A 14,909-nucleotide genomic window follows, 5' to 3' on the forward strand; every position below is an offset into this window, starting at 1 on the left:
ATCCTCTTGCCTAGCGATCTTGTATCCTTGATTACAAGCCTTCGTGCTCGTCGTGCCGCCCTTGCCCAAAAAATCACGATTCCAGATTCAGATTGAAATCCTGCGCAGGCTGCAGGCTGCAGGCTGCAGCACCGGCCTTCGGCGTCATGCCCGGGTGGCTAAGTATGCAGTATATACAAAGACGAGGCAGGTATAGGTACTGTACAGTACCGGTACAGCAGTAGTCGCGAGCTGAGTTTCTATGGGCAGCCATCAAGCATAGCAGCACCGGTGTAGCGCGCAAGGCGCTGTCTCCGACGTGTCCGTCGCGTGCCGAAGTAATTCAAGTCAAGAGTCAAAGGCAAGAGTCAAGTGTGAGTATACTTGCCTGGCAGCGACTGACATCTACAAGCCGCACGTTGCCCACATGCCTGCTGCTGCTATACTTGCCCGAACAGGTGTCCTGTGTAATCACAATAATGTCGTTGTTTGCACGCTTGACTGAAGAGATCGCGGATGATGAATACCGAGCAGATCGTGAACGCGAAGGAAGCGGCAAGAGGTCACGCGCGTGCTCGGTCGAAGGGTTGGTTGTCTTTGGACGCTTAGGTGCTGTCATGCAGGGCAAATCGGACAGAGAGAACGCGCAGGGGAGCGCACGCCGCACAGCACAAATTGACCGGCCGACCTCGTGCGGCCCAACAGCCACGAGAAAGGTCGCAGCTGGAGGATTGACACGCGCGGGGAGAGGTTGCGGCGCATCACCTCCATGCAAACCCTTTGGCCAGTCAGCCTGATTGAGTTCATGGCTACTCACGACTCACGACACTCGTGACTGGACGGCTCGGATCTACACGCACGCACACCAGCGATCGGCTTTGTGCTGGGTCACTGTTAATTCTTTGAACTCTTTGATTGTCCTCCACAGCACAACGCACGTGGACTCTCGGCTGATATCCAACGGAGGGCGCCGATCATCCCTGCCATCTCGACCTCCTATCTCGCAACACGCGCCAATCTGAGCCTAGCGATACCGCAGCCCATTCGCTTGAACCAGCCAGATGTTCGGTGACAGCAAGCCACGCTTTCCCACGCGGACCATCGGATTGTCATACGATTAAGTCTCGCACAGTGAGATTGCTGCGCTCCCCTTCGCAGCTTGCTATCATAGACTGCCAAGAGCTCGAGCATGGCCCCCTCATCCGCGAAGGAGATCTCCAAGTTGTCAGAAATGGCCGAGGGCGGGCAAAGTGTGGTGACAATGCAGTCCAGGAGTAGTCCACCAGCTGCCAGTACATCGGGTGACGGCGACAGTCTCCGCCGTGCGACTGCACTGGCACTGCAAACACTTGGCATGCACTCGCCTCGTCGTCGCGACCTCGCTCTTCAATCAGTGGATTCGGCAGAAGCTCCGAGAGGCGGCGTCGCATCACCGACAAAACCCAGCTCAGCTGGCTTGGTCGCCTCACCAACGCTCTCATCTGCACTCGATGGGCGTCCACCTGCTTCACCGATTGGGCCACGCGCTGCTCCCTCGTCGCCCCCATCGAGGCTGGCTGGCACTTTGGGTCTCTCGCCGCATTTAGCCGACTTTGCCAATGGCAACTCGTCCACAGCTTCGTCCTCCACTGCCGTGTCGCCAAGCTCTGTCACTGCAGACGTTCACGGCGATATTCAACAGCCCGGCGCAGACGAGGCACCAGCCTCTCAGGATAGCGGCAAGGCTGGGCTGGGCGCGAGGCCTGCGTCTCCCGCAGTAGCACCCTCTCCGAGCAGCGCTCCGCCCAACTTGGAAGGTTTCCCGAACTCAGCACAGTCAATGCCGCTCTTCGCCTTCACCACAAGTCCACCACCTGAGTCAGGCATCATTGCATACTCTGACTACTCAACGAATGCGCCATCTTCCAGTGGGGTGGGAACGTCTCCGCAGGCGAGACCGCTGGAATCGGTGGCACAGAGCGGTTCCGCTCCTGTCACAGTACCTAACGCTGTGCGAAAGTCGAGCACGTCCACCTCATCTCCAACATCGCCAGCAGCCAGAGAGCTGCCCTCTACTTCATCATCGTTGCAAGTGACCGCAGTTGGTCCTGGCTCGAGCCATGGAACACCGCCCTTCCTCTCGCCGAGCTCGCGAAGTCCAAGCACTGGCAGCCTGAGCGCAGGCGGTGGCTCAAATCATGGAAGCGCTGTCGGCTTCTTTTCGTCGTTGCGGCCCTCCTCGCCGATGAGGCGAGCAAACACGGATGATGGGTCATCGGTAGTCTCAGCGACCAGTGCGAGCTTGGCCGATACAGGGGCTGGTCCATCAAGTGTCACGACCGGCGGAATTTCGGCATTCCGAGACAGGAGGAGAGAGGCAAAGGAGCGAGAGAAAGCCAGCACAAAGAGCACAGATGAGGCTCGAGCGAGGAGGCCCAGCAGCGTCTTTGAGCACGTCGGAGGAATGTGGGAGCGATTTGGCAAACGTGTGCATTCGCGCGGAGAAAGTCGCGACTCTTCCTCGCAGGGTCACCGACGTGGAGTGAGCGCAGCGTCCTTGACGAGTGGAGGTGCGATGCCCTCGGGTAGTGCCTTGGACACTAATGAAGAGGCAGAAGAGCAGGTGAGTGGTCTTGTCCCAGCGCAGGCGCCGCAGAATCAGCGGGTCTGTATGCTCAGGAGGATTTCGGGCCAGGGTACCCCGTCCCTGCTGCATGGGCTCGAAATTAGGGCGTTGCCAGGCGCAGACGCAGCCTCGCGCCAGCCATACGCAGGGCGCGTCGATTCTCTGATCAGAGTCGCTGACCAGGTGTCCACCCCCGCCTGCAACGCTCTCTCCATCCCTACGCCCCAGTCGCCGAATGGTTCCTACCTCGCATACACTAGCGATCGCTTCAACTCTAACCTAGTACAGGCGCAATATGCAGCTGGCAGCAGCAGCAGCTCGAACCTTCAGATCGCAGACGTTGGCGAAGCACATGCCACAGGCGCCGACCCGATGGAGGTACTGGATTCACCACCTCTAGATGCGAACGAGCTTGATACCAGCCAAGGTGCAGATGGACTTGCTCGTGCCGAGGCATCTACAACTCCTCTGCGGCCACCAACCAGACCTGCCAGCACCCCGCTAGAGCGCGTGCTGATCCAGGTGACCGAGGACAATGAACGCTTTTCGGTGGTTGACATCTCTGGTCTTAGCTCTGCTGCAGCTATCAAGGAACGTATGCTGAGCAAGTTGCGTGAGTTTGCAGAGGCTTGATCTAGGGGGATTGCGCGCATCGTTCTGACGCACATCTTGCGCCAATGGGCCCGCCTCTCTGCAGATATTTTCGATAGCGAGCACTCCAGCTTTGCGTTGTATCGCACCGAAATCGGTCAATCAGATGCAACGGGTCCGCGCATCAACGATGATGCCCTGCTTGCACAATGCTTGCAGCTCGGAGATAGCAAGGGCACCTTGAAATTTCTCATGCAACAGACCATTCCAGCGCGAGATGGTGATATGCTACCTCCTCCTGTCTCTGGCAGTCTTTCGCCACAAAAGACTCTCAGAGATCTTCCTGGATCCAAAGCTTCCTACAACGTGTCCAGCAGCACGTCTCAGAGCGGAGCTGCGCCCAACGTTACTGGACATTCGAAATCGAGCAGCTTGTCGTCAAAGTCGACCGTCAGTGACGTCCTTGCGTACAGCGATGCGCTTGCCGATGGGATCTCGGAAAGTCAGTCCCTACGCAGCGCGTCGACTTCGGGAAGCATGATCCAAAGGGGACGAGCTAAGCCTCGACGGCCTGCGACTGCTGGCGAGTATGGGAAGTCGCCGCCGAACTCCGCTTCTTTGCGCGGCTTTGCACTCGGCTCTGTTGCAGAGCAGCAAGGGACGCCAATTTCTTCGATCACCCATTACCGTAGGCCAAGCGTCCCAAGAGACGACACTGTGGTAGAGGAGCTGGATGATGAGGATGAGAGTACACGTACCAGTCGGCCAGCCGCTGGGCAAGTACACACCCGACGTCCTTCTTCCGGCAAATCCCAGCCATGGGTAGCGCCATGGGAAGAGGTGTTACCACCTTCTCGTGAAGGTGGTCCAAACGAAGGGACGCACGCACTGCGGAATCGGCCTCCTTCGCCCTCACTCGTTCTGAGCCCGCAGTTGGGAAGTTCCTCGAGCGATGTCGGCCGAGGTCCTCGGCGCTCGGACCAGCAAATGATGGGCAGAATGGGTTCGCAAACTTCATTGCAGGACGGTGGTGCGCTGCCTCGGAGTCTTCTCACCAGTGGCGGAAGAGATCTGCGTCACCACGACTCGGCCGCGCAAATGTATGCTGGTGCTTCACCACCTTCGGAACACGGCACCAGCTTCGATCACCGCCAGCGGAATGACACCGCTTCCGACCGCAGGCCTTCCTACTCAGATGGCGCGAGCAGCCCGATGCACGCTGCGAAGAGCATGGATGATCTTCGATTGCGCAACGCCGCTCCTCCTGCTCCGCCTCCGGGCACCATGCCGCCGGCCCGTAATCCCGATCTGCTCGCTTTCGGCGGTGTCCATCCACTGGACACTCTTGATGGTCGTTATCCAAGCCCAAGTGTGGCGAGGGCTACTCCGACCCCACCTTCCGCCAGCAGTGGATCTAGTGCTCCGGCCCGTCATCACAGCGGCGATGTCCGGGGATCTCCCTTCGTTCACGCGTACGCAGGACCACAGGATCAGTATCGTGCCCGCGCTCCGTCACTAGCAGAGTCGACGTATCCGGACCATCAGAAAGCTCGAGCACCTTCATTTGGCTCTGCTTACAGCAGCGACGGAAGAATGCTCGCGCGGCCAGTATCGGATCCAAGACTTCTCGCGATGCGACCGATGCCCTCGCCGGGTTTCAACACCCAACCGCGACCTAGCCCTCACCAGTATCAGGCCGGTCCTGGGCCTCTCGCTCCGCAAAGCTCCCAAGGCCACGCCATGAATTACGATGGCAGGTACGTGCATCAAGCTAGACCCCCTAACCAGCAATATGCCAACGAATTCGGCGCGCGTATGACGCAGTACGCTATGGCAGGTTCCGTGAGCGATCCGAGGCTGCAGCCTCCAGCAACCATGCCCGGACGCATTTCGCCAGCTCCTTTTTCTTCTCGACCGCACACCTACCATGACATGCAAGCGCAGCATTCTGCTTACTTCAGGCCTCCGCCGCAAGGACCGAGTCCTCATATAGCCCATCAATCGCCTGGCTTTGTTCCTCGAGAAGACCCCTTTGCAGCAGCGCATTTCCCCGCGAGCAGCTCTCGGCAGGTGTCGGAATTTCAGCGCACTGCATATGGGCCAGGAGGATTGCAACCTGGCAAGACTGTGCAGGAAACGCTGCGCTCGCAGCACCATCCCCAGCCACAGTTTCAGCCACATGGGCACAGCTTTGGTCCTCGCGAACCGCGCGATCCTCGTTTGGCATGGAATGGACCGCGTCAGCCATATGAGCAAGAGCACCCCGCTCAGCCTTATCGCACGGCGCCTCGAGCCGAAAGTCCAGCGCGACCGATGCACACTTCCGCGCAGATGCCCCAGCAGAGCCAGCACTATGGACGCACCGGGCCGTATGTGGAGCACCAATCTGGTCCCCCGAGTCGCTCCCTAGAAACACAGCAACGATTCCCTCAATCGACTCAGCTCCCGAATAACGGTCCTGGAAGTCCAATGTCGTTCATGAGTGGAATTCAGCAATCATCGCCTTCTGTGGCGTCACTTTCGTTCGCCGGGCCTTCGGCGCCTGCGTCGTCTTTCCAGCCGAGTCAAGAACAGCATCGGCCATCAGAAAGATCGTCGGGATCCTCGTATGCGTCATTCGCATCTGGCGGAAGGAATGTCTCTGTGGAAGATCAGACAGCTCGCAACTCGGTGGGAGAATCCATTGGCAGCGCTCCAACGTCTGCAAGAAGCTCAAGGAGCGAGCCGCTGAGCCCGAGTACTCAAAAGAGACTACTGGAAACCAAAGCTGGTACTCCTGTAAGCACGAACCAGGCGCTTACAGGTCAGAGCTCGCCAAAGGTCCCATATGACGCTGCCAGACGGCCTTCGGTGGAGGATCAAGATCTTTTGAACATCAGACCACTTCCCAAGCCGCCTCAAAGCCAACAGCAGCGAAGTGACGCCTCGCGTACTGATCGCATGTTGTCACCGGTCCATGTGAGCTCGACTGACGACGAAGGCACTTTCGACGCGTCGAGATGGGCGACGGTGCTCAGCGCAATTGATGGCGATGGTACTGCGAGGCCAGGCGATGGCGCGACGTTGCGGCCAGACAGATCGGACTCGTCGACGACGACGAACGCCCGCTCCTTCACCTCAGAGTCCTCTTCAACTACAATGAAAGCTGAAGATGAGCTGGACGATGCTGAAGACGGCGGTGGCACATTCGCTTCCTTCGTGGACGACGATGACGATGACGATGCCGCTGGAACCTGGGCGCGTCCATTGGATCCCACGGCCTCTGCGCTCAGTCAGATTCGATCTCAGACTGGCACCAACGCGCCTGAGATTACGTTGTCTGTCTCGCACCATGGTACCGGCACGACGCTGCACGACCCTGGTGTATCACAGGAAGCCGGTTCTCGTAGCCCTCGAAGACCTCAATTGACGATCAGTATAGACTCGAACAAGGGAGGCCAAAGCAGTGCGCACCCCACCTCTCCTCGCACTCGTCAGCTTTCGATCGCGAATGCGGCGTCGTCTCTTCTACAACCTACGGAGCCTTCCTCTGCCGCGTCTTCCAAACCGATGACTCCGACGTTGTCCGGCGTCAATCGTCGATTGTCGTTCGCGCAGCGTGAAACCGATTGGGCGCCGCGTCCGCCTCCCGAACAGCTCTACGAGAATTTGGACGAATTCTTCCCGAAGCACGACCTTGACAAGCCTGTGCTCGAGGCTTTGATACCGGGCAGTCCCCTTGTAGGCAGTCCAAAAACCGACGCCAACGTCGCTCTCGCTCCGCCATCCTCACCAACCGCAATGACGGGTCGTGGCATCGGACGCAGTGGTCACAAAAAGTCTATCAGACTCGTAGCTCAAGACCGCAAGCGTCTGCTCGAGCGCGGGGAGACCACTACCAGGCGTCGACTTGAAGGTCTCAGCAATCTGGAAAGAAGGCGTAGTACCAAGCTCTGGGGCGGCAAGGTGATCGAGATGACCCCTGGCACGGACCTGAATCAGCCGGTCTCGGCCACTTCCGTCGCATCTCCGACTGCTGACGCAAATTCGAGACGTGAGTACCGCTACAAAAGCCTGGCAAGGTCTTTTCGGTGACTAATCTGCATCGCGTCCGATCTTGCACAGCGGTGTTCAAATGGGTCAAGGGCGATCTGATTGGAAAGGGTACTTATGGGCGGGTGTACCTCGCACTGAATGCGACGACTGGTGAGATGATCGCAGTCAAGCAGGTCGAGCTGCCCAACACAGAGAGCGACAGATTGGACGTGCGGCAAAAAGGTATGGTGGATGCTTTAAAGTCAGAGATAGAGACTTTGAAAGACTTGGACCATCCCCACATCGTGGCGTATCTTGGCTTTGAGGAGACAAGACAATTTTTGAGCATCTTCTTGGAGTGAGTCTGAGACGTCGCTGTGTTGACGCCAGATCTCATCATTATGTGCTCACGTTTCCATCGTCTTACAGATACGTACCTGGCGGTAGCGTGGGCAGCTGCTTGCGAAAGCATGGCAAGGTCAGTCTTTGCATTGGACGTTCCCTTGACATCATGCTTGAGACTTACGAGAGTTTGTATCCTGGACAGCTCGAGGAAAACACCACCAAGTCCTTCGTCCATCAAGTGCTCACAGGTCTAGAGTACTTGCATTCGAAAGGCATTCTGCACCGAGATCTCAAGGCCGACAACCTGCTTGTTGACCAAGACGGTGTGGTCAAAATCAGTGACTTCGGAACCGTGCGCAAAGGTGCCGACGACGTATACGGCGATGTCGCATCTATGAGTTTGCAAGGGTCCATCTTTTGGATGGCGCCGGAGGTCCTCACTTCAACGCGGGGATACAGTGCGAAGGTAGACATCTGGTCCCTGGGATGTGTGGTGCTCGAGATGATGGCGGGGCGCCGCCCTTGGAGCGATCAAGAAGCTGTCGAAGCTATGTTCAAGATTGGGGCAGAGAGGAAAGCCCCACCCATCCCTGCAGACGTTCGCCTCTCCAAAGCAGCTGCTCACTTCTTGCGCAACTGTTTCCAGACGGAGCCTGCAAATCGGCCAACTGCAGCAAAGCTGTTGACCCACGTCTTCCCTCACGTCGAAGGTGGTTGGAGCTTCAGTCAGACTCAACTGTACAGACACCTCAAACGTTGAGATCAAGGATCCGCCCACGCACAATTTCTGCCATAGTTGCTTACATCGGTCTCGCTGTGCACGAGGAATATCCATGGTTGTTGTTATGTAAAGCTGGATCGTAAGCGTGCACCAAAAATGCCCCCTGTGGCCCTCAGCCGCATTCAAAGAAGCATTTCTGACGAGGCTCGAAGACGCATGTCACTCACTCACTTATCAGACTTCCAGCGGACTCGTGAATCTGAACGCGAGTGACGCACGTGACTCGGATCCGCTTGAGTAGGTCGCCGGCAACGTTCGGCCGACTTCGCCCTATCTGCTTCCGCGGAACGCGTGGCTTCGACGATCGCTTCTTACATTCACAAGGAGCTCACGACTGTAACTCACGACTGCATGGGGAGCAGCTGCGAAGCTGATTCTTTGCAGCGCTGCATGCCGATCGGCCTCTAGCAACGACCTGCCCGTCAAAAGTACTCACACTCGTGAACCTCTGTGCTGGCCTGAAGCGGCACACTTAGGAAGGAAACGGATCAAGATGGGAAAAAAGAGGCAGGAGGAGCCTGTAGCGCTCTCACGTATGCACGACGTGCGTCAGTCACCACCGACCGGCCGGCCATGCAGCCGCTCTGCTGCTGTCTGCTGCGTGCTCGTGACTCGTGATTGCATGCACGCGTACCTACACACACAAGGGCCCTCATGCAAGCTTATCTTCACTCCGATTCTGGAAGATCGCGACGCAGCCAGCAGCTGCAGCGTGGATCTGCACCTTTCACCGAAATCTCTTCTCTGTTTGGACCACAAACGATGACGCACGGACCTGGATCGCTCGCTTGTTGTCCAAGCATCCAGGAGGGAGAGAGAATATGTGATGCGGTGTGATGATCCCTGCATGGATTCAAGATTTCGTCCTTCTCGTTCGCTTCGCTGCCGCTGCTTCGATCGGATGCTGCTGCTTCTCATCTGCTTATCGCAGTTTGATCGGAGACTTGTCGGAGCAGGTGGATATTATCAAGCGTGCATCCTCGTAGCGCCCTCGACGATGTCAGACCGCAAATTCTAGCAGACGTGGAGGTTGTTGCCTGGCCGGGCCAGTGCTAGAGGCTCACGATTATCGCTTCGCATCCGATCGCGATCACAGGAAGTGGTACCTTAAGGTTGCACCCAGATGGCATCTCCCTCTCCACCACTACGACCACCACCACCTCTTTGCTGAACCACTCCAGCAAAGGTCCCTTTCCTTTCCCCAACCACCTTGACCTACAAAGATGTCGAACCTTCCCAAGGAGCCCGAGTTCGAGCAGGCGAGTAACAGCAGAGCAGCGCAGAGGTTTGTATGCACGCAGCTGACGATACCTCAGCATTGTGTCCCTTTTCCGCTCGCAATAGGCGCTGCACGAGGTGGAGACCACTCTTGCGCCTTTCCTCAAGAAGTACCCCGAGTACAAGAAGGCGCTCGAGGTTGTCCAGATCCCAGAGCGCATCATCCAATTCCGTGTTGTCTGGGAGGATGATAATCACCAAGCTCAAGTCAACCGCGGTTTCCGCGTGCAGGTGAGGCTCGAATGAAGGAGGGTGTGAGACTAAACGTCTGTATGCTGCAGCGATATTGAACCTCGCGACCTCGAACTTGACGTGTGCTCAGTTCAACAGCGCACTGGGACCTTACAAAGGAGGTCTCAGATTGCATCCCACTGTCAATCTCAGCGTGCTCAAGTTCTTGGGCTTCGAGCAAGTCTTCAAGAATGCATTGACTGGCATCCCTATCGGAGGTGGTAAGGGTGGCTCTGACTTTGACCCAAAGGGCAAGAGCGACGCAGAGGTGCGCCGCTTCGTCAAGGTGAGCTGGAGCTGGCGTGTGAGAGCATACCTGCGGAGCCATGAGGGCTGACAACGTTGTGTTCAACTCCCTAGTCTTTTGCGACTGAGCTTTCGAGACACATCGGAGCTGATACTGATGTTCCAGCTGGAGACATTGGTTTCTCGACTAGAGAAGGTGGCTTCCTCTTCGTGAGTGGACGAAAATGCCGTGCTGGCATGCGCGATGTGATTTCACATTCTGATTTGCGTCATTGACTTTGGGTTTGCCTTCAATAGGGTCAGTACAAAGCCCTCAAGAACGAATGGGTGGGCATCCTGACGGGTAAGGCCCTTGACTGGGGTGGTTCCCACGTCAGGCCCGAAGCAACCGGCTACGGAACTGTGTACTACGTGGAGCATATGCTTGCTCACGCAGGCCACGCCGACGGCTTCAAGGGCAAGCGCGTGATCATCAGCGGTTCAGGCCAAGTTGCGCAATTTGCAGCACTGAAGGTAATCGAACTCGGCGGAACCGTCTTGACTTTCTCCGACTCAAAGGGTAGTCTGATCGCCACTGGCGAAGCTGGCTTTACGAAGGAGGAGATCGAAGAAATTTACAAGATCAAGTTCGCCAGAAAGGAGCTCTCCACCCTCGGTGACAAGGGCGGCAAATACAAATTCCATGGCGATAGCGCTCGCCCCTGGACACTTATTGACAAGTGAGTCTGATCTAGTAGCCCTGCTCAATCCCTCCTTGCGTGTGTGCAGAGTACCTGACACATCCTTCCTCTGTCAGATACGATGTGGCGCTTCCCTGTGCAACTCAAAACGAGATGAATGCGCAAGAGGCCGACTTTGCCATCAAGGCTGGATGCGTCGCAGTCGCAGAGGGAAGCAACATGGGTTGCGACCCAGGCGCGATCGACGCTTTCGAGAAGTCTCGCGCGGAGAAGGGTAAGAAGGGCACTTGGTACGGTCCAGGAAAAGCCGCCAACTCTGGTGGTGTGGCCGTATCTGGTCTTGAGATGCAGCAGAACAAGGGTCTCACTCAGTGGACCCCAGAGGTAGTGGACGCGAAGCTGAAGGACATGTGAGTTGCGCCCCTTGAGCCACCACGCGAAACACGGGAGATCTCAGCTTACGCATTGCGTCGCGCTCTCGGGACCCTCTACCTCGCAGCATGAAGTCTGCTTTCCAACAATGCTACGACGCTGGCGCAGAATTCCCCCTATCTGGAAGCAAGGAGGAGATCCCTTCGCTGCTTGTAGGTGCCAACATCGCTGGTTTCCGCCGCGTGGCCAACGCCATGAAGGATCATGGTGACTGGTTCTAAAGTGCAAATTGGTACACTGTGCATCATTGTGACTTTTACTCCTCGTCAAATGTCTATCAATGTCTTGTGCTGGTTGCTTGGAATTGAGGTGATGGCTGACAACGCTTGTGCAAAGCACACGCAACTTCGCTGCATGCAAAGCAGTGCAGTGATTTCCCATCTGAGCCTTTTGCGTTGTTGGATGATCACGAGACAGTGCGCGCCGTGAGATGGTGAATCCAAAATCGTGGATGCATCAAGAATCAAGAATCTTGAATCAACAATCGTGAATCGATGATGAAATCACATGAGTCTTGAGGACACGCGCGGCCCGCAAGGTGCTGCACGTGACTGCTCGCCTCGGCGGTATCTACATTTTCACGTGAAATCAAGCTTCCAATTTTGTCGGTCGTCAACTCTGACTCCGAAGAAGGTGGCTCGGAGTGTTCGGGGTCTGCAACATGCTCAGCGCATGGTCGTGTGAGGGGTCACGGTGCTGATGCTTGGGCGTGCTTCCACGCGGTGGAAAGGTGGCATCGTGTGACCACGTTCAATTCGCTTCAAGCAGCTGACAGGGCACGTTCGCAGACCATCTGTCCGGTCGCGGGCGAACGTGAGCAGGGGGTCGAATTTTGCTTATTATTGGTATACAAAACCCGTTCGGGCACGCCGCGTCGCGTGCTCTGCCGCGGGCGCAAACCTAGAGGTCCGTGCCCTCGCACAAGTGAACTCCTCTCCGCCCGCGAACGGAGGCGGATATTTGAATTCATGCATGACCAACGCGCTTGAACTCGAGCACCCCAAGTTCAAATCCCATTAGCGCGCCCTTTTCGAGGAACCGTTAGAACAACATCTTTACGCGCGCAGCGCTTTGCTGCTGGCGCGGGCCTGCATGCATTCCACAATCAACGGTCGACTGATGTGGTCGTCGAGTCAAACTGTTGCACACGGTCGCTCATCTCCCCAGCGTCCTGAGGTCGCACCAGGCTTCACAGGCTTAATTTGGGACGGGTCACACGAACAACGCATCCAGCACTTGCCCACGGAAAGTCTGGGAGGGGAGCATCAGAGAAGAGATCCTCGCAGTGCCAAGATGTGATCTCTGTGTGTACCTCTTGGGCAGTCGCAAGTCAAGACTTTCCTCAAGAGTCACCATCGGCTCATGCAAGCTCTATAAAGCAGCTCGCGACCGCTACAGACATCTATGATTCCACCAGCTGGACCACCGCTCTCCGCTGATCGTCGATCTCCTCTCCACCCCTTCATCATCCCTCCAACGTCCTCGCAAATCGGATTCTGAGATCTGCGTAACACCTGCGTAGACGTTTGCTCAACGACTGTACCACCAGACCTTGCTTCTCTCTTCCGCAACTGCCTCATTCATACCTTCTCCCATCATCTTGTGTTTCGTCGAGGCTCTGAGCACATAAAGTCGGACTGTCACTTGCCACCTCTTGCTCGACACGACCCTCTCGCTGCTTCACCTCGACGCTTAGCCAACCCTACCGAGCTGGCCTGACCTCCTCGCTGTGATTGCAAACTTCAAATTCAGTCAGCCACAACCGCAAGTCGCCGCTGATAATCGCCTCATACCAAACCACAAACTCATCCACCCGTCCGAGTCATGGCTCCTACCGCGACGTCGCACTCCCCAATGTTACCATTCAGCGCGCCTGATCAGGCGCTAGCTCCCATCCGGCGTATATGCTGTGTGGGAGCAGGTTACGTAGGAGGACCGACGTGTACGGTCATAGCCCTCAACTGCCCATCCATCATCGTTACCATCGTCGATGTCAATCCTGACCGTATTGCAGCTTGGAACAGTCCTCCGGACGAGGAGGGCAACCTGTCAAATTTGCCAGTCTACGAGCCTGGGTTGGCAGAAGTGGTCAAGCAGTGCAGAGGCAGAAACTTGTTCTTCAGCACTGATATCGATGCAGCCATAGAACAAGCTGACTTGGTCTTCGTCAGCGTCAATACACCTACCAAAAAGAGCGGAATGGGTGCCGGCTTTGCAGCCGATCTGCAGTGAGTTGGAGAGCTTGCTGACGTCTGTCCCTCGCAATTGCAAGGCTGACGAGAGATCAAATGCCGTCGCTTGTCCATTCATCTTGCCTAGCTATGTTGAGGCGTCTACACGCCGCATTGCTGCAGTGTCTACTTCCTCCAAAATCATTGTAGAGAAGTCGACTGTGCCATGTCGAACGGCCGCGTCTATGCGTACCATCTTGGAGTCCAACAGTCGACCTGGACTTCGTTTTGATATTCTCTCCAATCCAGAATTCTTGGCAGAAGGAACTGCGATCTCCGATCTGCAGAATCCTGATAGAGTGCTGATTGGCAGCTTGGACACGAGTGCAGGTCGAATTGCTGCCGCTCGCCTGGCCTCCGTCTATGAGCATTGGGTGCCTCAATACCGAATCTACACAACGGGTCTGTGGAGCTCTGAGCTCAGCAAGCTGGTAAGTCTCTGCTACGCGACCGCATTTCCCCATGTCGTTGCCTCCACGAGCTGATCAAGCCTCTATCTTGAACTCACAGGCGGCCAATGCTCTCCTTGCGCAGCGCATCTCCTCCGTCAATGCCATGGCTGCCATTTGCGAGGCGACTGGGGCGGACGTCAACGAAGTTGCCCATGCGTGCGGTCTGGATGCTCGTATCGGACCCAAATTTCTGCGAGCCAGCGTAGGATTCGGCGGTTCTTGCTTCCAAAAGGATATTCTTAACCTCGTCTACCTCAGCGAGTCTCTCAACCTGCCTCAAGTTGCCGAGTATTGGAAGCAGGTGAGCAGCGATGCACCCACGCACAGCCGAGAGCATGTCAATTTGGCTCACATTCTGCGTTCGTCGCTCGCGCAATGCAACAGGTCATTACGATGAACGAATGGTCCAAAACTCGGTTCTCAAACAAGGTGGTGAGCACCCTCTTCAACACCATCACCGAGAAGCGCATAGCCGTGCTCGGCTTCGCCTTCAAGAAGAACACTGGAGATACGCGCGAATCTGCTGCTATCACTTTGTGCAGGAACTTTAGACAGGAGAGAGCAAAGGTGGTCATTTACGATCCCAAAGTTCCACAATCTCAAATCTATCTCGATCTTACCGAGCCTGGCGTGGTGGATGACCGCGAAGCTGGTGAGCGATGCAACGCTCGAGCGAATAAACTTCAACATGACGAAATTGACGTGCTCTTCTTTGTTCTGCAGTGCGCCAACAGGTGACGATTGCATGTTCTGCCCTCGAGGCTTGTGCCGGAGCAGAGGCCGTCGTTATCGCGACGGAATGGGACGAATTCAAACACTTGGACTGGAGAAAGGCATACCAGATCATGTCCAAGCCCGCCTTCGTGTTTGATGGGCGCGGCATCGTCGATGCCAAGGCTTTGAGAGCCATCGGTTTCAAGGTTCACTCTGTCGGGAAGGGCCCCGAAATCGTTGATCCTATCTGGAGCTGATTTTCTTTTTGGCTACCCGCCAGTCCTCGCACGTTTGCCTCCTTCATCCTCCTTCCGTCTAATCGTCACTTAT

General features: G+C 56.4%; 3 protein-coding genes across 3 annotated transcripts; all 3 read left to right on the forward strand.

Annotated features, from left to right (window-relative positions):
• The first annotated feature begins 757 nt into the window (after nt 1-757).
• IE81DRAFT_319416 (Pkinase-domain-containing protein) lies at nt 758-8,387 on the forward strand. Its single transcript, XM_025512718.1, has 6 exons — nt 758-2,581; nt 2,813-3,197; nt 3,282-7,208; nt 7,280-7,547; nt 7,619-7,667; nt 7,737-8,387. Exons 1-6 carry the CDS (start codon nt 1,169-1,171, stop codon nt 8,292-8,294), a joined length of 6,600 nt encoding a protein of 2,199 aa, XP_025373206.1. The 5' UTR covers nt 758-1,168; the 3' UTR covers nt 8,295-8,387.
• Nucleotides 8,388-9,538: 1,151 nt separating this feature from the next.
• On the forward strand, nt 9,539-11,608 carry IE81DRAFT_308096 (glutamate dehydrogenase; the record flags this gene model as incomplete). The annotated part of the gene is made up of 7 exons (XM_025512365.1): nt 9,539-9,604; nt 9,678-9,824; nt 9,916-10,110; nt 10,185-10,280; nt 10,368-10,789; nt 10,867-11,160; nt 11,250-11,608. 7 exons carry the CDS (start codon nt 9,539-9,541, stop codon nt 11,401-11,403), a joined length of 1,374 nt encoding a protein of 457 aa, XP_025373207.1. The 3' UTR covers nt 11,404-11,608.
• A 1,428-nt stretch (nt 11,609-13,036) lies between these two features.
• IE81DRAFT_333046 (nucleotide sugar dehydrogenase) lies at nt 13,037-14,836 on the forward strand (the record flags this gene model as incomplete). The annotated part of the gene is made up of 5 exons (XM_025515353.1): nt 13,037-13,410; nt 13,502-13,844; nt 13,924-14,166; nt 14,250-14,517; nt 14,589-14,836. The coding sequence occupies 5 exons, from the start codon at nt 13,037-13,039 to the stop codon at nt 14,834-14,836; spliced, it is 1,476 nt and encodes a 491-aa protein (XP_025373208.1).
• Between the last annotated feature and the right edge of the window lie 73 nt (nt 14,837-14,909).

The sequence above is a fragment of the Ceraceosorus guamensis genome (assembly GCF_003144195.1).
Source record: "Ceraceosorus guamensis strain MCA 4658 unplaced genomic scaffold IE81scaffold_2, whole genome shotgun sequence".
Taxonomy (NCBI): domain Eukaryota; kingdom Fungi; phylum Basidiomycota; class Exobasidiomycetes; order Ceraceosorales; family Ceraceosoraceae; genus Ceraceosorus; species Ceraceosorus guamensis.